This window comes from Bubalus kerabau, chromosome 2 (assembly GCF_029407905.1).
Source record: "Bubalus kerabau isolate K-KA32 ecotype Philippines breed swamp buffalo chromosome 2, PCC_UOA_SB_1v2, whole genome shotgun sequence".
Classification (NCBI taxonomy): domain Eukaryota; kingdom Metazoa; phylum Chordata; class Mammalia; order Artiodactyla; family Bovidae; genus Bubalus; species Bubalus kerabau.
Window position 1 is genome coordinate 134,326,994 of NC_073625.1, and position 25,835 is coordinate 134,352,828.

The following is a 25,835-nucleotide window of genomic DNA, read 5'->3' on the forward strand; positions in this document are numbered from 1 at the left end:
GAGACTCTATCTTAACGCTTACCTGTGGCTCCACAGAAAATCTTTCTCTTGCTCAGTGATTTCAGATAGAGGATCTCGTGTACAAATTGCTCGGAGCTGTTCTTTATCATTTTCTCTTAATTCATTGTCTCTAGCTAGTCTGTTACTCTGTAAAATAAAGTAGTATCTTATATAATTTTCTTTGTCGTATTTCCTAACCCTCTCCCTCGATTTATGAGTGATCTGCAAAAAAAGATTAACTTTCAATAACCTTTACATTGATTATTAACTGTTGAAAAAGTTTATTCTCATTATAAGACTTTATTTTCAGGGATAGGGGAGAACTCGTTTAAATTCTTTCATAACCCTTGCCTAAATATATCCTTATAATCACCGCAAGGCTTTCCAATTTCAAAAGTAAAAATAAGGGGAAAACAGGAAAAACAAACAAACACAACAACCCACTTTAAAATACTGCATGCTGAATTTTGGAAACTAAAATGAAAATACCATAACTTTTGGTGTAATTCCAAGATTCCAAGTAATGTATTTATTCCCTTTAAATACAAATATATAAGCCACATAATGAATAACTATGAACACATTAATATATGATGAAAAACACATGCCATTTAAGATGGATTATACTTATTCCTAATGGCTAAAGATGAAAGCAGACATCCATGCTACTTGGTTTTTATTTAAGAAGTCAAAGTGTTAGTCACTCAGTTGTGTCTGACTCTTTGGATCCTGTGGACTGTAGCCTTTCAGGCTCATCTGTCCACAGAATTCCCCAGGCAAGAATACTGGAGTAGGTAGCCATTTGTTTCTCCAGGGAACCTTCCTGACCCAGGGATTAAACCCAGGTCTTGTCTCCTGCACTGCACGCAGATTCTTTTATCATTTGAGCCACCAGGGGAGCCCCTGGTTTTTATATATTTAAATATTGTTAATTTATCCAACAGCATAACAAAATATTACTGACACATATTCACTCAACAAATGTTTACTACATGGATTGTGTAATTTGGTCCTATTCTTACTGCTGGGCTCAGAAAATAGTAAAACACCCTGTATTAACAGAGACTCTATTATAGTGGAAAATTAAATGAATAAAGCTATTGGAGAGTCAACATAGACAGATGCTGTGAGTGATGTGACAGAGAAGGATGGGGTGGTTACTTTAGACTGAGTGTTCAGAAATGGCCTCTAAGAACATATTAATTTGTTATCCAAATGCCAAGAAAGAACCATCCACACTAAGACCAGGGAAAGATAACCGCAGAAGAAGGAAAGAGTCAAAAGTGCCCCACGGACAGAAAGAGTTTGGTGAAGATCAGTGCATCTGAAGTCCAGTAGATGAGGGAGAGGACTGAAAGGAGGTCATAGTCACAGCATGTAAAATTTGCAGGTCAGGGTAAAAGGTTTGGATTTTACTTTTAGTGAAAGTTATTTACAGGATAAATATTGTTATTAATACTTGATTTATCTTTTATAATTTTATTATTCTGGCTGCTCTGGGATAAGTGGGAGACCAGATAGGAAGCTACTGTAATAGTCAAGGTAAAAGAATAAATACTTTATCTTCAACTCATCAGAAAAAGAAGTCATTAACATTAATCATTTGGGTTCCAATGGACTCTTAGTTCTTTTACTTATTTTTGTTTTTAATATAAAATAATTTAGAGAAGAATAAAATATGGTAAACACAATTTAATAGACATCTTAATAAGAATTTAAACATAGTAAAACCAAATTTATAATCCAAAATGGGCAACATATGTTCAATGCAACAAACTTGCTAATCAACTGTCCTGTGTGAGCCTGAAACATATCCATCTTGTGAATACTGATTCCAGATTTCAAATACATATTTCCTAAGTTCTAGCTTATTATTACTTTTGGTTTTTCTTCTCATACTTGCATTTTCAAAATACTTTTGAAAACTTTGATGACTCATAATTTTGTTGAAGAGAGGATAACCATCTTCTTTGCTTCGTAAGTGCAAAACATTTCTATTTTTTATACTTATAGATATCAGTCAGAATAATCAATCCAAGGAGTTAAAACTTTTCTACATTAATTTTTTCCTTCCAGTTATTTTTATACACAACTGTCTGTAGCATTTAGCTACTTACAAAGTAAATTTTGGTGCACAACATCATAAAAGTTAAAAAGCATACTGGAAAAGATGTGGTGTCCAGGTTTTTTTTATTTTTAAAATTTTTTTTGTGGTCCAGGTTCTTACTAAGACATATTGTGTGATAAAGTCATTCCTGCAGAATGACTAACTTGCGTTAGTCATTTTTTGTCCTTGGAGATACACTGTTCACTCACTGTCTCTTGAGTTTGAGAAAATTCATCTAGGATAGTGTCACCTGATGTTTCACTTAATATGATCAATTTTAACATCATCATTTAAGTCTGGAGTAGTGGTTCTCAACTGGGGTGATTTTGTCCCATCCACCTCCCAGGAACCACTGATAGTGCTGGGACACATAACATTTATCATTGTTACAAGCTGTGGTGGTGATATTACTGACATCTAGTGTGTAGAGGCCAGGGATGCTGCTAAACATCCTGTAATGAATAGGACAGTCCCTACAGCAAAGGAATATTTGACCCCAAATGTCATCAGTGTTAAGGCTGAGAAACTTTGCTTTAAAGCACTATTATCCATTTCTTTGCATTCATACTCTGATTTAATACTTGTGAAATATTTTTCTCTGTCAAGTTTTCTTCTCTTTGTCACTGTGAGTGGAAAGGGAAAAATTCTAAATTATTAACAGTGTTCAATGAAAGCCTAAAAACTAACAAAACAAAAAACTACAAAGATGGTGCTTGCACACTTCTTTATCCATCTGGAAAGATGACGGAAAACATTGAGCATTGCAGTAAGACTGAAGGATGATGTAAAAGTGATGCTTCACCTCACTACTGTATCATCCTTCTAGTTATTCTATTCTATATTCTTCTATATTTCCATATTATATATTTTTTTAGCATAGTTGGAATTAATTAATGAATAATGATTAAATAGTAAAATGTCTTAAGATACAAGAAAACTAAGAATCCCTTTGTTGTATCTTAGGTTTATGAAAGTTTTCAATAGATACAATGGTAATTGAAAGATAGAATCAGTTTTATTCTATTACAAAAATAAAGTTTTTCTTTGATATAAAAAAAAATTCTCTAGGAAGAAAATGTCATAAAATATCAATCCTTAAAAAACTTAGAACTGCTCAAAAAGGAAACTCAAAAGCTAAAATGGGCTGTGGCAAACTGAGTTCAATGACTAACATATGAATAAAATAGGAAATAAATGTGCTTTCAAGTATGTGACCTAATTCTAGTAATTCAGTTAATTTATAGGTATAACTAATTGGATAGAGTTATGGACATTTTATAGAAATGCTTAATTTCAAAATTAAGGAATCAAGCTTATTATCCTGTTTATCTAAGTTAGAATGGTTAAGAGTAAAAGACTTAATACTTATTTAACAGTGATACTGGATAACTTAAACTCCTTAAACCTTTTCTTTTCTGGTAAAATAAGAGTTAAAATAGCACCTACCCTCATTGAGACTACTTATTAAATGAGGTAATATGTGAAAAGTAATTGGAATGGCATTTAGTACATAGTAAGCACTTAATACATGTTAAATATATTCAAGGAATTAAACGTACAAAGTAGTGGTTACATTTTTCAAGCAAGAGAATCCCTTTTTTAATGTCAAAAAAGCTAACTGTACTTTTAGTAAATGACAGAATTCAGAAATGATTTTAAATTAATTTCTACTTAACAAAACATTTTGTACATAGCTTTGAAAGTACACAGCCAGGAAGATTACTATCACTATTATTATTATTATTATTATTCCATTTACAAAAGTTTGATAAACTCCTTACTGAGAACACAACTATTAATAATAAAGTTAAACTAATAAAGTTTCTAAGTGTAGGATTCCAGACTGCCTCTGGGTGCACTATTACTGGGGGCAGGCATGTTTCAGGACCCACATTCATTGAATGGTCTATCTATAATCTTTAATTAGGCCAAAGAAAAAGGTGAAAAATTAGGAACCTGGGAAAAGAGACAGCAAAGAACAAAAATATTCTCTTCTCTCAGTACTGACACTTTTGCCTTGAAAAATAAGGGAGAGTTTATGATCCTTTAACCCAGTTACATTCTGGTTCTAAAACTACAGCCAAGATCAGACAAACAGATATATTTAAACTCCATTTTATATATACTGTTTTCTAGCAGAGACTATGTTGTTATTGTTGTTGTTTAGCTGCTAAGTCATGTCCAACTCCTTTGCAACCCCATGGACTATGGCCCACCAGGCTCCTTTGTCCATGGGATTTCCTAGGCAAGAAAACTGGAGTGAATTGCCATCTCCTTCTCCAGGGATGTTCCCAACCCAGAGATCGAACTTGCATCTCCTGCACTGGCATTTGAGTGCTTTACCACTGAGCAACCAGGGAAGTCCCGTATAGACTATTGTGATATGCTATTTCCTCTGCTTCTAGGCCCAGTTAACAACACACGTACATCTTGGTTTCAAGTTCAAAGTTATTATCCCAGAGAGGTCTCTCCTGCGCCCAAGGTACACTATCCTTTCTCCCCAAACAATTCGTTATTCTTGACACACTATTATTTCCTTTATGGCACTCAGCATAATTTGTAATCTTATATTTCTGCTTTTACCAGTCTCAGGCCTATTTTCACCAGCACACTGTATAAACAGTAGAGGTCTCTTCAGGTCACAACTTTATTACCTGGTACCTACTGTGTCAAGATCAAGTAGAGACGGAAACAATACATGGAAGAACTGTACAAGAAAGATCTTAATGAACCAGATAACTACAATGGTGTGATCTGTCACTCACAGCCAGACATTCTAGAGTGTGAAGTCAAGTGGACCTTATGAAGCACTGTGGTCAATAAAACTAGTGGATGGGATGGCCTTACAAATAGCTGTGAAAAGAAGAGAAGCAAAAGGCAAAGGAAAAAAGGAAAGATACACCCATTTGAATGCAGAGTTCCAAAGAATAGTAAGGAGAGATAAGAAAGCTTTCCTCAGTGATCAGTGCAAAGAAATAGAGGAAAACAACAGAAAAGGAAAGATCAGAGATCTCTTCAAGAAAATTAGAGATACCAAGAGAACATGTCATGCAAAGATGGGCACAATAAAGGACAGAAATGGTAGGGACCTAACAGAAGCAGAAGATACTAAGAAGAGGTGGCAAGAATACACAGAAGAACTATACATAAAAGATCTTCACGACCCAGATAATCTTGATGGTGTGATCACTCACCTAGAGCCAGACATCCTGGAATGTGAAGTCAAGTGGGCCTTAGGAAGCATCACTACAAACAAAGCTAGTGGAGGTGAAGGAATTCCCGTTGAGCTATTTCAAATCCTGAAAGATGATGCTGTGAAAGTGCTGCACTCAATATGCTAGCAAATTTGGAAAACTCAGCAGTGGCCACAGGACTGGAAAAGGTCAGTTTTCATTCCAACCCCAAAGAAAGGCAATGCCAAAGAATGCTCAAACTACTGCACAATTGCACTCATCTCACACGCTAGTAATGCTCAAGATTCTCCAAGCCAGGCTTCAACAGTATGTGAACTGTGAACTTCCAGATGTTCAAGCTGGATTTAGAAAAGGCAGAGGAACCAGAGATCAAACTGCCAACATCTGTTGGATCATCGAAAAAGCAATAGAGTTCCAGAAAAACATTAACTTCTGCTTTATTGACTATGCCAAAGCCTTGGACTGTGTGGATCACAACAAACTGTGGAAAATTCTTCAAGAGATGGGAATACCAGACCACCTGACCTGCCTCTTTAGAAACCTGTATGCAGGTCAGGAAGCAACAGTTAGAACTGGACATGGAACAACAGACTGGTTCCAAATAGGAAAAGGAGTACGTCAAGGCTGTATATTGTCACCCTGCTTCTTTAATTTATATGCAGAGTACATCATGAGAAATGCTGGGCTGGAAGAAGCACAAGCTGGAATCAAGATAGCCGGGAGAAATATCAATAACCTCAGATATGCAGATGACACCACCCTTATGGCAGAAAGCGAAGAAGAACTAAAGAGCCTCTTGATAAAAGTGAAAGAGGAGAGTGAAAAAGTTGGCTTAAAGCTCAACATTCAGAAAACTAAGCTGATGGCATCTGGTCCCCTCACTTCATGGCAAATAGATGGGGCAACAATGGAAACAGTGACAGACATTATTTTTGGGGGCTCCAAAATCACTGCAGATGGTGACTGCAGCCATGAAACTAAGATGCTTGCTCCTTGGAAGATAAGTTATGACAAACTTAGACAGTGTGTTGAAAAGTGGAGACATCACTCTGCTGACAAAGTTTCGTCTAGTCAAGGCTATAGTCTTCCCAGTGGTCATGTACGGTTGTGAGAGCTGGACCGTAAAGAAGGCAGAGCACCAAAGAATTATGCCTTCAAACTGTTGTGCTGGAAAAGATCCTGAGAGTCCCTTGGACAGTAAGGTGATCAAACCAGTCAATCTTAAGGAAATCAATCCTGAAAACTCATTGGAAGGACTGATGCTGAAGATGAAGCCCTAGCATTTTGGTCACCTGATGTGAAGATCCGACTAATTGGAAAAATCCCTGATGATGGGAAAGATTGAGGGCAGAAGGAGAAGAGGGCATCAGAGGATAAGATGGCTGGATAGCATCACCGATGCAAGGGACTTGAACTTTGGCAAGCTTCAGGAGAAGGTGAGGGACAGGGAGACCTGGCATGCTGCAGTCTATGGAGTCACAAAGAATTGGACATGGTTGGGTGACTGGACAACAACCTATTGTATAGTAAATATATATGTGTAGTCAGTATTAAATAAAATATTTGTTAAACGATGCAGGCTAAACTAAGAAGCAGACTGCAGAAAAAATATTAGCATACAGAATTGTATTCTATTGCAATACTGTTCTAGAGCCTGTAATACTGATGTCAGTGTAACTAAAACACATGAAACCTTTTCCGTTCAAAGAGTAAAAGCAGGTATGCAAATGCACTGATTATGACTGATACTTAAGGAAAACTCTGTGATTTGCCTTACCAGTCCTGCATGAGAATAACTAAATCCTGCTTCACGGGATACAGACCAATTGGCATGCTCTTCAATCACTGACATATCGGGAAACTTTACCACACTGCTGAACCAGTCAAACTCCAACTCTAAACATGGAGTTTCCTAAGAAATGGAACAAAAGTTATTATACATATTATACCTGACTGTCACACACATAAAAAAGAAAAAAAATCTAATTTATGATAATAAAAAGCTTACTTTATTTGGATTTGATCCAGTAACACCAATAGGGTTCAGCAAATCTTCTAGTCCATGAGGTACTGGCCAAAGATTCAAAGCCATTTTTCCAGATACTAGAGTATCTGTGTAATCAAACAAGTTTATATTTCCCCAGGCCAATGGACAGTGTTCCTTAAGAAACAGAAAAATGTTCACTATTCTGTAGATTAAATTATAAAACGCATTTCAAAATACTTTTCTTTGCCAGAAAGGAGAATTCAACAACTGCCTTTAAATTGTATCTATAACAAGTCACATTAATTTTTTTCCAAGTGTAGTTTCATTTTCCCCATTTGAAAGTACACATATTTTTAAAATTATAAATGGGAAATATGAATCAAAGCAAGCAAGACATATTTACGTGTAGTCACTGTGCACATTAAAAGTTTTATCAGTATGAACTGAGGACATATTCATCATAAAATAAATTCTGGAAGCTCTACTAAGTTATTCTTCTTTAAATAAATATATTATTTTTAAATGTTTGATTTATTAATTTTTAAGTAAGGGAAAAAATATCCATTTCTTGAAAAATTCAATCAGCAGTATATTCAGGGGTTTTTAGGAGTGAATATTACCATTCTTTCTGATACTTTACCTCTTTAGCACCCTTTCGGCCTTTAACAGAACAAATGGAAAGGCAAAGTCGAGCAGCACGAGGAAGATCAGGAATGTATATATCGTAATTCAGCCATTCATTCCACCTATGAACAATTTTAAAGAAAAAAAGAATTTACCAAAAAAGACTTTATCCAGACTATATAAATGATTCCTATAAATCACTAAGAGAAAGATAAATCAAAGGAAAACCAGCTCAGAGACTGGAACAGAAACTTTACAAGATCAAATCTAAATGGCTAATAGACATGAAAGAGTAGTCAGTATCATCTGTCATCCAGAAAATGCAAAAATAAAAAGATAACACTAGAAAAGAGAATGGCTAAAACGATAAAGACTGATGATACTAAGGGGTGGTAAGGATGTGCATTAACAGAAAATCTCATACATGCTAGGGGAGGTGTAATTTGTACAACCAATTTGGAAACCATAATCTACTAAAACTGATCCATAACTAGGCTCCATTTCTAGGTATAAAACCACACAAATGTATGCAATCCTGAACAGAATGCTAACAGAATTATATATAGTATCTCCAAACTTCAAAAAAAATCCAAATGTCTAACAGTAAATAGATAAATGGTAGTATGGTCATATAATGGCATACTGTATATCAATGGAAATGAATGCTAGTTATTTACAATATAGATGAAATCTTATAAACATAATATTGACTGTAAGAAGCTAGGAACAAAAGAATATCAACTCCTTGAGTCCATTTATATAAAATTTAGAAACAACCAAAACTAATAGCATTAGAACAGTTACCTCTGGGAAGGAGAGAAGATTAATGGATTGGGAAGGAGTTGAGGAGGGGTTTTTGGAACGTGGGTAAATGTTCTAATTCTTGACCAGCATAGTGGTTATACAGGTATTCATGTTGTGATAATTCACTGAACTACACAATCATGATTTGTATAATTTTATGCATTTGTGCTATACTTTGGTAAAAATAAAAACAAATTCACTTATAGAAAATGGAAATAGAAAAAGGAAACTAAAAAGTAAAAAGCTAAAAACTAAAAAACAGAAAGATAAAATTAATTTCCTATTATGATTAAAATTATATTTAATTACTCTTATGTATGATGTAGTTTCACTCAGAAGAGCCCGTTAATTTAAATAAGTCAGTAGATAAATAAAATAAAAGATACATAAGGAGAAAGTATTTAAATTTCAGAGTACTTCACAGGAAGTAATAAAACTTGACATAATGAGAAGGAAAAAGTTACTACAAAAAGTGATATAAATTATTCAAATTTTCATAAGTTCCCTTTAACTTATTGGTTGTTGTTACATGTGAAATTATGTCTATATTTGGTATACATACTTATAAAGAACCAAATACAATAAGTAGTTCTTTTTTAATTAAAAACAGTAATGGCTAAAAATATGAATTCAGAAGTCAGACTATCTGGAGTAAAATCTTGTTTCTACTATTTTACTAAATGTGTAACCCTTGCTTTTTCTGTTTTCTCATCTGTGAAGTGGGACTAATAACAGCACCAACTCTCATACAGCTGTTGTAAAAATTAAATGAGATAACATAAAGAAATTAGAACAGTAACTAGTCCATATTAAAAGCTCAAGGGTCCATTTACACAGAGAAGACTTACATTTAAAATGGGGAAACTGAGCTAGAAGGAAATCTAAAGGGAAAGCAAACAACAAATGCAGGGAAAAGAAATACTGTAAGCTTTGTTAAGTTCATAGTAATTCAAGAAAAATTAGATGGTGTATCTCAAACATACCTAGTGCTTTTTACGACATTGAAACCTTCTGAATTGCTCATAATTAATGAAAAATTTTCTGCACACTTTTTAAGAGAGCTGTCTTATTAATGTATTATAGTTGTTCAGTACTGTGCTAACCAACTAAAGCATATTCTTTTCTTCTTCTAAAGTCCACACAAACACGCACCACCCCATTAAGTCCTTTAGTTTTAAGCAATGGTTTTATATATATATATTCCAAATTTATTCTGATTTTGGGAGATAACTGGTAACATTTATATGGAAATCATAAAGTATCTAATTTATTTAGCATATAGAAAGCACAAATTTGGAAAACTCATTTAATCTCAGTAAGAATTTTTAAGATTCCATCTTTCTAATAACTTCATATATTTTTACCTCTGATTTTTAAGTACAGAAAAGCTCAACAATTTACTTAAGTCTTTATACTACTTCCATAGGGATTTTACCTTATAGATATTCTTAAAGAAAAGATAATAAAACAGAAATCCTTTCTAAATAGCTACTTTAATATATTAAATTTTGACATTTTGATCTTATATTATTAAATAAATTTACCTTTTACTTTTCTAAAGTCTGTTTATTTTTGTTACTTGAAAGAATTAAGATAAATCTATCTAACATTATTTTGGGGTCTTTCCTTGGGCTTGTTGAACCCCTTAGGTTGTTGGTTTTATAGTTTTCACCAAAATTTAGAAATTTCTGGCTATTATTTCCTCAAATATTGTTTTTATGCTCCTTGCAAAAGCACCCACTTAACCTGTGACAGATATGCTGTACGAATGAGAAACAAACTTTTGTTGGTCTAACAAAAATTTTAAAAGATTCTGGGTTTGTCTATTGCCACAGCGTAACTTCTAACCTGCTTTCTGACATACAATGGTTCAGGCAGGATGGCAATTATATTCCTTCTTCCTGGTAGAGAAGGCTACCATCTCTCTGAACTTTACCTATGGTCTAGAAGGGTGGCACCTCTAGCAATGACAAGACCAGAACTTTTCCCTGACTCTTCTAGAACTCAGTCTGAATTCATTATGAAACTTACTTCTGGAAGATCCATTAGTCGGCTCTACTGCTAGTCTAAAAAGTCTACTTTAACATTTAAAACCAATTTGAGTTATCTTAAAATACTACTATATTCAGGAATAAACTTTTATTCCCAAATGATTCTATAAACAAAGGCAAAGAAATGGCAAGATGGAAAGCTGCTGAATTATACTACCTTTTTTATTTCTTCATTTTATCTAGGCAGTAATCATTTTTAAACATTTCCAATAACTCCTCCTCCCACTAAGAAATTGGTTTGTTCCCCAAAATTCTTTACTTGAATGTGATAAACATGTATTCTTGGGAGTGTTGTAAAGGAAACTGCCTCAGATTAGTACAGCTCTGAAGTTATTTGCCAACTCTCACTTCTTAATGGAAATGGAGTTTAAAAAGGAATAAAATGCAAGGTTTTTAGACCTACTGTAAGGAATCATCAGCACAAAACTATAACCACATTCTGTTTTCTCCTCGACACAACGAAAGAGAGAATCAGAAAAACTGTTCCAGTAACATTTTAGAGAATATAAATAAAGTGATCCCGAATGAAGATACTTATTTGATGGAATGTCCTTATGTTCTATATTAAATGTCTTGGAATTATATATGACTTGCATAAAACTAATAATGTAAAATATGCTACTTTTATTTATTATACTGTTAAACACTAATACGACTTTTGAAAATATAAATTCATATACTTCCTTACCTGGGATTGGAACAAGGTACTCTTTGAGTGTTCACATTATCACATAAGGGTTCTCCTCCATGGTAGATACCTGTTCGAACGTAAATCTAAGGGGAAAAAAAGTTATGTGTATACACATACATATACGCATACACATACATATACTAGACAAGACCAATATTAAACATTATCAAAACAACTTAACTGATATGAATGAGAGAATCAACTAAAAGTTTTTGTTCAGATGTAGCTTTTCTGTTCTCTTTTTCTTCCCATATATAGTAAATTAATAAATGATGTAGATTTTTCACCAATATGTTGCTGCCTTCAACGCAGGCCCACAATCCCTTTTTAGGCCAGTTATGTAATTCAGTTTTACAAATTTCAGAACAATAAATTGGTACATATACTAAATATTACTTAGTACTCTTAGCAGTTAGAGCAGCACTTCATAGAGAAATTATTAATATTTCTACAACAAAACATATGGATATTTACACTAAGTGGGATAAAGACTATAAAAAACCTTGCTTCAGACTAGGTCAGGTTTTCCTGCCAAATGAATTCTATAAAAGTTTGGTTTTAAGAGCTCAGAATTACAGATATTAGAATTATTAGAATTACAGAAAAGGACTATAAACTAAGGTAGATGTTTTCTAGCCAACTGAAAACGTACTGCAGGTAAACGGATTATGATATAGTTCAATAAAAAAGATTTATATAAAATAATTTATATTAATTATAAACAGCAACACTTGACCTTACCTTGTCAATGTCTCGAATATTTACATTCACATAGGTTGCACAAAGAATTTTTATTCTGAGTGCACTATTTATAACCCAAAGGGATTTTGTAGATGTTTCTCCATTCATATATGGCGTAGCTGTGGAGATGCGTCTGGAATATGATGGCATTGTAAAACAGTCCATTGGCAGTTGAGAATAGAGGCTTTCTTTAGCCATCAGCATCAAATTGGGCATCCTCCCAAGCATTATACAGCTTCTTATATACTGTAAGAGATTAAGGTGGGAGGGGAGAAGCCATTTTTTGTAAGGTTTCATTTTAAAAGCAAAATGCAAAGAGTATTATGAGATAATTTACATACTAATCTGCAAAGGTGATTAAACAAATCAAACATTACAGATTTTTTTTTAGCAGTTGCTATATTTATAACATTTAAAACACTAACATTTGGGAGTTAGGTTACAGCACAGATAAGCCAAGCACCTCCTGGCATATAAATTGTATAAAAGAAAAGAAAAATCAAGGTCAGCTTTTGAGACTATAGTTCTACCTTCAACTGGAAAAAAAAAAAAGAAAGAAGAAAGAGTTAAAAATAAGGATCAGGACATACTCATTATGAAAACACTGTACTTGTTAAAGGAAAAAGCAACATATTTAGAAAGTCTCTGTCATTCAACGTATTAAGTCATACTGATGTAAAATCCAAGAGCTGCTGCCCACTTGTTCTTTTGTCCCAACATTTCTTGAGAAATATTTCTTAAAAAAAAATCACACACACACACACACAAAGAGAGGAGACTAATAATTATGAAATATGTTTTAAAAAATATTAAAATGCATTGGTTTGAACTTTAAAATGATAATCAGGATACAGATTTTAATATAAATGCTACTGTATACCCCTAATCACTCAGTAGGTGAAGAATTCGCCTGCCAATGCAGGAGACACAGGTTCGATCCCCAGGTTTGGAAGATCCCCTGGAGAAGGAAATGAAAACTCGCTCCAGTATTCTTGCCTGGGAAATTCCATGGACAGAGGAGCCTGGGGGCGTTACAGTCCCTGGGGCCACACAGAGTTGGACACAACTGAGCGACTAAGCACATATACACATAGCACTACTGTACACATATTACAAAAACCTGCCTCCTTACCCATAAGCCCTAGTACAATGTAAGTAAACTAAAAGCCAAAACCATGTCTTACTAGGTACTGTAAATCAGTACTTGACATATGCTTGGTACAAATATGGTTGCTTCTTATAGGTATTTATTTAATGAATAGAAAAATAGAGTAGAGAAGTATTAACAGTGCATCTTAATTAACTGTAGATCTGGATTTTGAAATGTTTAATTTCTTCTAGTGCCACTGTTTGGAAAGGGATAAAAATCATTCAGTTCAGTTCAGTTCAGTCGCTCAGTCGTGTCCGACTCTTTGCGACCCCATGAATCACAGCACGCCAGGCCTCCCTGTCCATCACCAACTCCCAGAGTTCACTCAGACTCATGTCTGTCGAGTCAATTTGGGTGTTAGTGTAACTGCCTTTTTTTTTTTTTTGACAAAGAACATTTACTTTATTGCTAACACTGTGTATTCAAATACAAGCCCTTTTTTGAAAAGTATGGCACATGAAAAGCCTTTTGGGCAAGTTTCATGTTATTTAAAATTTCTATTGGCTATAAAAGTATTTCCACTATAGAACTGAGCTATCCAGAAAAAGCACATAATGCATTTTTTTGTAAAACACCTGAAACATTATTATATCTTACTTCATGGCACAATTAAATTGTCATCAAATGTTTGTATCTGAATAATGACATAACTATTGTTACAACTGTAAACTGTTACTCAGCTTACCCATATACATGTAGTCAGGTCCCCAAATATTAATCATATAAAATCTAAAAGCATAGCACTGGTCCTCTGAAATTCATCAGTCTCTCAAACTAAATATAGTGTAAAAAAATGAACTTATTAATGCTATTTACTAATACTAATTATTTAGTTTTGGGAATTCCCTGGCAGTCTAGTAATTAGGACTTGGCGTTTTCACTGCCAAAACCAGGGCTCAATCCCTGGGTCAAGGAACTAAGATTCTGGAAGCCAAGTAGTGTGGCCAAAAAAAATTAAATTTTCAAAAACTGCATCCTAAATACAGATACCAGTTCCCAATGTTATTACCTTTTAAATTTAAAATTAATATCTTTAAAACTTGTTACTCACCTTATACTGACTCAGAGGATATTTTTCTAGGAAGTATTCATCACATCCACACACTTTTAAAATATACTTGCCCTGATATTCTAAAACACAGAGTTTTAGTTGTTCAGATGATAGCAACATACTTCGAGTTTTTTTCCTGATTGCTTCAGCAATTACTTGTTCTGGCACACAGTCATGGTTGATTTTCAGAGTATACTTCTGTTTGTCATTATTTGGAGAAACTATTACCCAAATCACCACTATTATTTGCCCTAAAATAGAAAAATAATATTAAATGCAATCACCACATATATTTCATTTTTCAAGAGACAAGTTTCAAAAAGTATGCAGTACCATTACTCTAACCACAAAGAGAAATGACTTATGCTGCTGCTAAGTCGCTTCAGTCGTGTCCGACTCTGTGCGACCCCATAGACGGCAGCCCACCAGGCTCCGCCAGCCCTGGGATTCTCCAGGCAAGAACACTGGAGTGGGTTGCCATTTCCTTCTCCAATGCATGAAAGTGAAAAGTGAAAGTGAAGTGGCTCAGTCGTGTCCGACTCTTAGCAACCCCATGGACTGCGGCCCACCAGGGTCCTCCGTCTGTGGGATTTTCCAGGCAAGAGTACTGGAGTGGGGTGCCATTGCCTTCTCTGGAAATAACTTATAATCAACCATAATTAAATACAGGTAAATGTCAGGTAGAAAGAGCAAATCTTCAAATCTGATAGGGCTGACAAACCATGCCCCAGCCTCATGTTTTAAGGCAAGCACACAAAACTGTGACTACTGTGTGTTGCAAGTATCTGAGACCAAGCTAATTTCCATTCTAAACTGCATGACATACTTCATACATACAACCCCTCTGAAGAGTGATTCATGATGGCATCAAAGGTTCAACAGTACTTTAAGTACAAGTGTGTCTCGTAACTATGGGGAAGAACCATGGAGACTTAAAGAAAGATGTTGAATCAGAATGAGAGAAAAGATGGTGGAGCGAAGGGGAAGAAAATAAATTTTCTATTTTTTTCCTTTAAGATTAATGAAGTATAAAGCTAGGGGACCAAGAAAAAGAAGATGAAAATGAAAAGATTAAAACTATGTTGGAGTGGCCAGGGTATACACAGTAAAATTCTTTCAGATTTTCTATATGTTGGAAAATTTTCATAAAGAGTATTAGGAAAAAATGAAAAGATCATTCCATTTTAAAAACTATGCTAATGTAGAAATGAATTTTAAATGAAGATCTTATGTTATATAATCATTAAACTACTTAGAATAATATGGCTGAAATAATAATAAGATGCCTTAATTTATTCTCCTGACAGAATACTATGTTTAATAAGTAAACCTATTCTATAATTTTCCATTAAAAACTTTACTTTGTTACCTTGAAAAACACAAATATTTATCTGATACATGATATTTTCATTTCTAAAACAACGCAGTTTAAATACTCTCATGTTCACTTAATTCTAGAAACTGATATACTGTCAATAGTCAAGTCATTATTATCACTCATTATGATCAGAGTTAAACACTGCATCTAACATTTACTTTTTCTTTGTATATAGTAAGAATGTGTTAACTTTCTCCATAATTTCATAAAATATTTCTATTTATAGTTGTTTTTATTTGTAAAAATATAATACTTCTATTTATAGTTGTTTTTATTTGTAAAAATATAATTAGCTGTAATTCTGTTAACAGTGAATTTGAAATTCAACGTTTTCTTTTCAGTTTTATTCTAAGATAATTCACCAAGGGATCAGCACCACATGTACATATTCATTCACTCAATCAATACTTATTGCACACAAGTTGTGTACTTGGCAGTCAATTATTATATCTTGTCAGTATAAGCAGTCCCTGTCTTCAAGAAGCTTATCATCTAGCTAGGGCAAAAAGACTGGATAATGATATAGGTACAGACAGAAGTTTTCATTACAGTGGCCATTTATGGTAGATAAATAATTTTCTTACCTTTATCCAATTTATTATATATGTGCTTTGGCAGTTCTGGTGAAGATTCTACATTTGGAGGATAAACATACATTGCTCTACTATGAGGTGAATTAAGATCCCTAAGATCCACAGCTTCTTTACAAACATTGAGAATATTCCTTCGGAAGTCCTGTACTTCTGGATCTTTAACCATATCGAATTCACACACTGGCATGCCGATAGCAAAACCTTAAAGGATATAACATTCTGTTAAACACACAGTAAGACCATGCTTGTTATAAACAAGGAATTTGGTAGATATGGACGATCACAGTAAAGAATTTTCTGTGTTAATAAAATTTTTGATGAATACATATAGTAAGAATTGACAAAGTCTCAAATATGTTTAATATATAAAATATGATATGCTCAGTAATTTGGAACAAAAGTAGCAAACATTATTCATTATCAATTATTTTTTAGAAAACAAAACAAAACTGGGATATAGCAAATATAAATTATCCCTCATTCCCTCATATGATACTTCTTAAAGAAAACTTTACAGAATAATACCAAGGTGTTAAAAATAGTCCCTTAGCCTAACAGTCAAAAAATACTTTAGAATTGTAATGATTTTTATTTTGAAATCTATTTAACCAGTTCAGACAAAATATTTTATTAATGAGAAAACAGTTAAGCTTCACAGTTATTTGCATTTAGAATGGGATGACAATGCCATTTCAAAATTTTATCATACCAATTTCTCGATTGAGGATCTTTTCTTCACGGTTGCCTACTGGTTCAATTACTTTTAAAAAGGGTTGAAAAAGCCGAAGGTCACAAAGTCGTCTTGTTTCATCAAAAAATTCTTCCCTTTCTGCTTCTTGGGTAACACTTACGAAAATGTAAGACGATTCATCTTGAAGAAGTTGATGGAGAGGGTATTTTCTTGCTTCTTTAAATAGTTCATGCTTTATCGTTATTAACGTAGCCTCACGGAGGCATTCTAAAGTCACTATCATCCCATTTGGTAGTAAACATTCTACTAGGATTCTTGGGGGCATCAAGTGGATGCCCCACAGTTCACCTGATGATGGTCTTGGAGGCATTGTTCTGATCCTTTACAAGTTTTACATATAAAAGTACTTTAAGGAATTAGATGTGTGGCTGTCCCAAAGCAGAAATCTAAATCAAAGAAAGAAAAAGTATGTTAAAGGAGGAACCATCAAAGAATACACATATGGCATTACTAAATGTAAAATTTCATTTTCTGTAGTTTGAAATGATTAGAGTAAGTAATTATAGTTCATCTTATATTATTGTTCCTAATTAGGCTAAAAGATGGCTTTCCTGGTAGCCCAGACAGTAAAGAATCTGCCTGCAATGCAGAAGAGACCTGAGTTCGATCCCTCGTTTGGGAAGATGCCCTGGAGGAGGACATGGAAACCCACTCTAGTGTTCTTGCCTGGAGAATCCCCATACACAGAAGAGCCTGGTGGGCTACAGTCCATGGGATCGCAAAGAGTCAGATGCAACTGAGCGACTGCTGCTGCTGCTGCTAAGTCACTTCAGTCGTGTCCGACTCTGTGAGACCCCATAGACGGCAGCCCACCAGGCTCTTCTGTCTATGGGGATTCTCCAGGCAAGAACACTGGAGGGGGTTGCCATTTCCTTCTCCAATGCATGAAAGTGAAAAGTGAAAGTGAAGTTGCTCAGTTGTGTCCGACTCTTCGCTACCCCATGGACTGCAGCCTACCAGGCTCCCCCGTCCATGGGATTTTCCAGGCAAGAGTACTGGAGTGGGGTGCCATCGCCTTAGCACAGGCTAAAAGAATTGATTCCAAACCAGAAATTAGAAAAAACAATTATTTGCATTTAACCACATTTAATAAATTCATTCAATAAAAAATTCTTATTTGAATGGATTTTTAAGGTCAGATCTTATCAAGACAGAGCTGGAGCTATGGAGAGAATAAATAGTAAGCTGCAACTGAAACCAAAATTCCCATTATATATCATTCCTTTCTATTTTATGGAACAACAGAATTTGGCCTGGAAAGGACCTTTTAGACCATGGTTCCACTGTTCTTAAAGATGAGTAAAGTAAAGGCTTTTAGGCAAGAATAATGAAATGGCAACCCACTCCAGCACTCTTGCCTGGAAAATCCCATGGACAGAGGAGCCAGGCAGGCTACAGTCCAAGGGGTTGCAAGAGTCAGACATGACTTAGCAACTACACCACCACCACTGTTTTTACTTTAAAGATGAGTAAAGTAAAGGCTACAGAAGTCAAATCCTTTTCCTTTTACACTACTACTTCTACTCTGTGGTAACTAGAATTTGCACAGTTTAGTACTTTTTTCTTTCTTAAGAAAGAAAAATCTTTGTAATTTCCTTTTTTTGTATTGATTATTGTCTAAGTGATACCTTTGATGATTCTGTCTTTAAGTATAATTTGGTTATATATTCAGTATAATAAAAGTGTCATCAATGCATTTGCCTTGAGATAGGATGATTAATTTGCAATGATCCATTCCTTTTACCAAAAAGTAGTAGTGTTGGTCGCTCAGTCGCGTCCAACTCTTTGCAACCCCATAAACTGGAGCCTGCCAGGCTCCTCTGTCCATGGGATTCTCTAGGCAAGAATACTGGAGTGGGTTGCCATTCCCTTCTCCAGAGCATCTTTCCAACCCAGGGATCAAACTTGGGTCTCCCGCATTGCAGGCATATTCTTTACTGTGGTTTATATTTTGTTATTCAGTAAGCTAAACTATAAAACTATAAGAAAAAAATAAGGTCAGAGATACTAAGAAAATAAAAAAGAAATAAAAGTTAAGTCAGAGAAATGATTCAAAAAACCCCAGACAACTTACTGTATTCAATTACTCTTATCAGGCACTATAGACAATAGCTATAAATGACCCTATTCACCAACAATGTATTGGTGCTGTCCCCAGGACCATGTTAGGTACTGGGAATATGATGATGATGAATAAGACAGGCATGGCCTCTGCCCTCACAAGACAACATCGAGAGTGTGAAGGTTATGTGTATGCTGGTGTGGGGTAAAAAATTGACACGTATAAAACAGGAAAAAAAAACAAACAACCTCTCATGAAGAAGTACCAGGTGCTTATAAAAGCACATACAGTGGTCACCTAACTTAATGGAAGTTGGAATGAGGCAGTTTTCCATAGAAGGTAACATTTAAACTAAATTCTTTAAGGATAAGCAGGAGTGGAACACACACAGTGAGAAAGAGGTGAAGAGCAGGATATACTTAATCCAGAAACTGTCTCTGACTCCTTTATTGCGTAGAAGCCAGTATCTAATTCATCAACAAATTGTGTTAATTCTATACCTTGAATTTCTTAATGTCTTGGGTCAGTCCACTACTATTTCTTATCTGGACCACTGCAAAGGCCTAACTGTCTTACTACATCTCCATTTGCCCCCTACAATTCCTCTTTCTCCACACAGCCTATGAAACCTAGAGAGAGCAATAGGATATATTTTGATTAGATGTGTTTGCAGTACCCATTCTCAGTTGCAAACAAGTGTTTATGGTATGCTTCAGAGTTTTAACACATGAAGAAGGAGATGAGGAATAAATTGGCAGGAATTTCAAGCCCCCTCCCTACCTCTGGAAATACAGAGATCAGTTGAAAGACAATAAGGAATGTACAATTTTTTTTTAATACTTGAAAATATCTTCTTCAAATTTATAAGAGACTCACTGAGGTTACAGGATTTAAAATATAATTATCCTATTCTCTATACTTTTAAAAGAAAATTCACTGGCCAGTAAAAAAAAACAGATGGATCAATCTGAGAGCATAATTATAGAAATGAGTTAGGCTATGCTTTTTAAAAAACACACAAAAAAATTTAAAGAATGCAAGGGGAAATGCCAAATGATTACTTTTAAGTGATGATCTGCCTGCAGAAAAAAGTTCAAATAAAAACAAAACCAAACCACAAACCATACCAAAACAGCAGCTGTGTTTACAGTTTTCTTTGTTGAATGGCACTAACAGGTCTATGTTATGGAATCATGAGGGCAACTATTTTATATAATAAATAACAACTCCCGAAGTCCCATATGTTTCCTAAGAATTAGCGAAAGAGACGTCTAGTACCCAAGAGATCACTGATTCTAATCCTTATTCTACTTTAGTATATTTATGGGCAATTAACAACTATGAAATACTTGAGACACACCCTTCTCATTAAGAGAATAAATGTGATCATAGCCATAAAATACTGGGAGATCCTGGAAAGCAGGCACTGGTCCACACTGGTAGTACTCTACAGGAGGGAGAGGAAGCTAACTTTCTTATTTGTCCTCGTACCCCAGTACTCTACTACTTCACAAGAAGTGTAGAAGAGACAAATGGAGCTAACACTCACTATTTAGTAGATATCTTGCACTTAGGCATGCAATAACCCTTTTGGGGTAAGTAATAAACATTTTACATATGAGAAAACTGAGGGTCAGAGAAGTAAAGTTATTTGCCACCAGTAAATATTAAATATTTTGAATCCAGGTCTACATGATTTCAAAGTACACATTATAACCATACAGTTATGGCAGGAATATTCACTGGTGGTGAATAATGGTGAATAAAAAGAACAGGCTCTGAAGTTACACTGGATTCAGATTCTGTCTGCCTTAGTTAATAGTTGTATGGCCTTAAGCAGTTCAATTCATCTCACCAAACCTTATATCACCACCACCACCACCACCCTGGCCCCCTGCCCCAATTTGTTAAGTTGGGATAATAGCATACACTTCATCGGACCATGGTATCGATGAGGTAATATATGAAAACCACGTAAGCAAAGAGACTGGCACACTGTAAGCACTCAAAAAATGTTAAATATAATTAACAAACCTGTCAAGTATACCCATAGTATCTTTTCAAGTTTTTATGAATTATTCAAGAAGGGCATCAGTTAGTGATAGGAATAAGAGGACTGGGTTCTTTTACAGAGGGGGGCAAGTAAACAAGGCGTTTCAGCTTCACAAAGCAGTACCAGAGTCAAGTGCTGAAGCCCGAAGGCAGAACCGGAACTGCAAGATTCAAAGACGAATTTGGAACAGTACCAAGTGGTTCAGATGCTGGGATTTTTGCAACTGTGGCTTGTTCCCCAGATCCTGTGTATCCCTATTTAATTAGAATAGCTATTTACAGCTTAGGTGTAAGGAATCCCTGGCTTAATCACCCTTTTTGGAGAAATACTTGTTTGTGCCAGGTTCTAGGTTAATAGTATGAAAACAATGGTAAATACATGCTTTCTCTTTGGTTGTTGAGTTTGTTGGGGAAAAACAAGACCCAGGAACAACTTTAACAATGGAAAATTGTTATAAGGCAGAAGAGGAACTTTGGAAAAGTCACAAGAAATCTCCAACTGCCTGAGGAGGCTAGGGAAGGCACCAGGGAAGTTTATGTACAGCATTACAGATTAATAGGGATTTTGCAGAGAAGTGGCTTGGACCTGGGGCAGATAGGTGAAGAGGGAGTTTTAGACAGGTATAAAAGTGTGTGTGCAAAGACCATGAAAAAAATGCGGCCTTTACCAGCAATACAAGTTTGATTTTTTTTTTACTACTTGAGTATGAAATGCATGGGGATAGGAGGACTGAGAGATACACAGGGGCACAAGAAAAGTGGACAGACTCCAAGTGAAGGGGTTTGAATTCTATGTAGTATACTCTAAGTAAAAGGGAGTCTCTAAGTATTTTGAACAAAAGAATACCATGACATTTTTTCATGATTTTTAAATTCAGATTTCTTAAAAGTTTTGTTTTCAAATAAATGATATAATCAAATAAACAGTAAACCAAGGTGTAAAAACACACCTTTAAGGACAAAATATGCAGCAGAAATGAACAGCAGAAAACAGTCTCAGACTCTCCATTGTCCCTTGACTTTTATAGCAAAAGGTTTCTTAATTCAATGGGCAATTCAGTATTTGGAACACCAGACGTGCACTCTTCCAGCCAAAAAGACAATGACATTTTGACAATTTGGTTTTTAACTCCTTAACTGAAAGCCTTTCTCCATTTATATTAGAATGGTATTTCCAGATTTTATCAATTAAGGCAAGAGTTGTCCAACTATGGCCCACAGGCTAAACCCAGCTAACCACCTGCTTTTTGTAAATAAAGTTCAACTGAAACACAGCCAAGAAACCATGTTTATGTACCATCAATGATGCTTTCACACAAAAACAGTAGAGTTGAGCAGGTGCTACAGAGACCATGTGGCCTGCAAAATCTAAAATATTTACTATCTGGCCTTTTACAGAAAAAGTCTGCTACCTCTGAAAACATGTCAGAATTACTTGATATCAACTAGAGAATTTTCTAAATAATCACTGGCTAATAAGTCATCCCAACCATGCCTTTGCAACCTCAATCCCACACTTTCAATCTAAATATTATGAAAACAAAGAGATTAATGTTATGTCCAATTCTTTGTGACCCCGTGGACTGTAGCCTACCAGGCTCTTCCCTCCATGGGATTCTCCAGGCAAGAGTACTGGAGCGGGTTGCCATTTCTTTCTCCAAATGTTAAGCCAGTCAAGTTAAAATCTTAAAACACTAAAGTACCTTATAAGTCACCTAATTAAAGTTTGGTAGCAATTTTCAGTGTTAGGTGCTCACCTATCTGATATAGAAGTTTTTGTGAAGCACTTCTAAAGTTATTCCTAAAGGTTGTTATTCTTACACTTCTTTATTCCAACAGTCTGCCTTCTATCTCTTCACATATTGACAAAGACTAAAAATTTTCCCTAGTTCTTTTAACCCCAATTCCTTTAACCACAATTCAAGTGAGATAGCTTGTTGTCTTCTTTGCCATCACTGGATGTATTCTTTTGCTGATAATATTCACCTCAAAATGCAGCAACTAACATCTAGTACAATACTCTACAGTCAATATCATTAAGGAAGAGTACAGATAACTGTTAACTGTGGATTATAAGTCTATATACACTGGCTAAGATAGCAGAGACTTTCTAACTTAAAATATATATAAAGCATATCTTATATATTTTAAATTTTAATTTCAGAAGTATATTATGTTTAAAAATTATTTGTTTCTAAAATATCAATGTTACATCTGCATCAGAAAATCACTAAAAATAAGGAAGCTATTTTTGTTGGTAGAGTCATTTTGGAGAACAGTATAGAGGTTCCTTAAGAAACTAGAGAGAGAGCTACCATATGACCCTGCAATCCCACTCCTGGGCATATATCCGGAGAAAAGCATGATATAAAAGGATACATGCACCTCAATGTTCATTGCAGCACTGTTAACAGCAGCCGATAGCCAAGGCATGGAAGCAACCTAAATGTCCATCGACAGGGAAATGGATAAAGAAGATGTGGTACATATGTACAATGGAATATCACTCAGACATTAAAAAGAATGAAATAATGCCATTCGTAGCAAGATGGACAGACCGAGAGAATGTCATACTGAGTGAAGTTAAGTCAGAGAAGGAGAAATATTGTGTGACATCCCTTATATGTGGAATTGAAAAAGAAATGATAGAAATGAACTTACAAAACTGAAAGAGACAGACTTCAAGAACAAAATTCTGCTTGTCAGTGGGAAGAGACAGTTAGGGACTTTGGGATGGACATGTACACACTGCTATATTTTAAATGGATAACCAACAAGGATCCACTGTATATGGAACTCTATTCACTGTTGTGGTCAGCCTGGATAGGAGAAGGGTTTGGGGGAGAATGGATACATGTACATGTTGGCTGAGTCCCTCTGCTGTTCACCTGAAACTATCACAACATTGTTAACCGTCTATACCCCAGTACAAAATAAAAAGTTTAAAAAAAAAAAAAAAAAAAAAAGAACGCTATCTTGAAGTATACACTTGCAAATTTAGGGGATATCTATACTGACTCTACTGTAGCTTAATCACCTTATGTGTGCTTGGTCGCTCAGTTGTGTCTGATTCTTTGTAAGCCCCTGGATTGTGGCCTGCCAGGCTCCTCTGCCCATGGGATTTCCCAGGCAACAATACTGGAGTGGGTTGCCATTTCCTTCTTCAGGGAATCTTTCCAACCCAGGGATTGAACCCACATCTCCTGTGGCTCTGGCAAATTGGCAGGTGGATTCTTTACCACCGAGCCACCTGAGAAGCCCAAACAGCCACAATTTGCTACAACAGGCACCTTGTATTTTATAGATATATATACATGTCCCACAAATACAGAAGCTGCATAAATGCTGAATGACCAAAGGTTTTACATTTTTTTATAACTGATAGATTTAACATGTTATCTGATTTAACTAACACATTAACAAATGTGTATCTACTTAGACATATACTGACAAGATATTTTCCACCCCATTCTCAGATAAGTCAATAGAGAAACATTAGTTTTGTGGCTAACTCAGTTGCCAAAGTTGCATCTCAGCTGCATCTATTTGCTCATAAACTGGAAATTTTATGCTCTTTTGTTTTAAAAAAATTACAAACGAATCTTTATTTAGAACAAGAGAACAAAAGCTTGCCTCTACACTTGCTACAGAAACATGACCAAAATCTCAATAATTCCATGGTCTGATTACTCTCTTTAATATTTACTTCCAGAGTTAACTACTTCCTTTCTTAATGTTAGTCAGCTTCTTACATGTATTTCTGTAATTGTACCTTAATATGTTATTATTAAAATTACCTACATCCACGTTAGACTCCTGATAGACTGTGAACTTTTCCAGGATAGGGTTTTTATTTGGGCCACTATAATCCTAGAGCATAAATGAGTAAGTAGGAAAACTAATATGTTGAAATTATCCCAGGGAAAATGTAACAAGGGCCTGAACAAAAAAGTGGTAGCAATTAGTAAAAAGCAAAAAAGAGACAGATGAAGATACCTTGTAAAGGAAAATCAAAAGCACTGAGAGACCAATAGGATTTGAGGGATAAGAAGAATAATTTTAAACATTTCACTGCAGAGGTTATGCAGGCATGGGAAGCAAGTGTCTTTTAGTACAATTATTCTGAGTCCCAGTTAGGGCCTCTAAAATTCTCTTCCTCTAAGAGTCACTGAACTGTTGTTGAAGTGAGTCCAAAGGCACAGCTGTAATATACACTAGCTCTGGAAGGATGCACATAATCCATTTCTTTCAAAGTGCTATCCTTCATTGACCTTTATATGCAGATCATGAGAAAACAGATCTAACATTCTTTTAGTGATTAAGAGAAAATCAGGTTGGAAAATTAAGTTCTCATGACCAGGATATAGAAAATTTAAATTCCTTTAGAAGAGAATGCAATTGATTTTCACTATTAAATGTGTAGTGCTATAAAAAAAGGTGTTATAACACTACATTTCAGAGATTTAATACATTATATAAGATGTGCTTAGTCGCTCAGTCGTGTCCGACTCTGTGACCCCATGGACTGCAGCCTACCAGGCTCCTCTGTCCATGGGGATTTTCCAGGCCAGAATACTGGAGTGGGTATCTGTTTCCTTC

The 25,835-nt window shown here is 35.1% G+C and overlaps 1 protein-coding gene across 1 annotated transcript in view; it reads right to left on the minus strand.

Annotated features, from left to right (window-relative positions):
* PIK3CA (phosphatidylinositol-4,5-bisphosphate 3-kinase catalytic subunit alpha) overlaps positions 1-25,835 on the minus strand; it is an 86,110-nt gene that overhangs the window by 15,562 nt on the left and 44,713 nt on the right. Inside the window, exons 2-10 of the mRNA XM_055568990.1 lie at positions 17,081-17,508; positions 16,363-16,572; positions 14,401-14,651; positions 12,200-12,445; positions 11,456-11,541; positions 7,929-8,034; positions 7,310-7,462; positions 7,079-7,213; positions 23-147 (exon numbers count right to left, since the gene is read on the minus strand). Of these exons, the coding sequence (XP_055424965.1) occupies positions 23-147; positions 7,079-7,213; positions 7,310-7,462; positions 7,929-8,034; positions 11,456-11,541; positions 12,200-12,445; positions 14,401-14,651; positions 16,363-16,572; positions 17,081-17,432 (1,664 nt within the window). The 5' untranslated portion in view covers positions 17,433-17,508. The remainder of the gene's footprint in view (positions 1-22; positions 148-7,078; positions 7,214-7,309; positions 7,463-7,928; positions 8,035-11,455; positions 11,542-12,199; positions 12,446-14,400; positions 14,652-16,362; positions 16,573-17,080; positions 17,509-25,835) is intronic.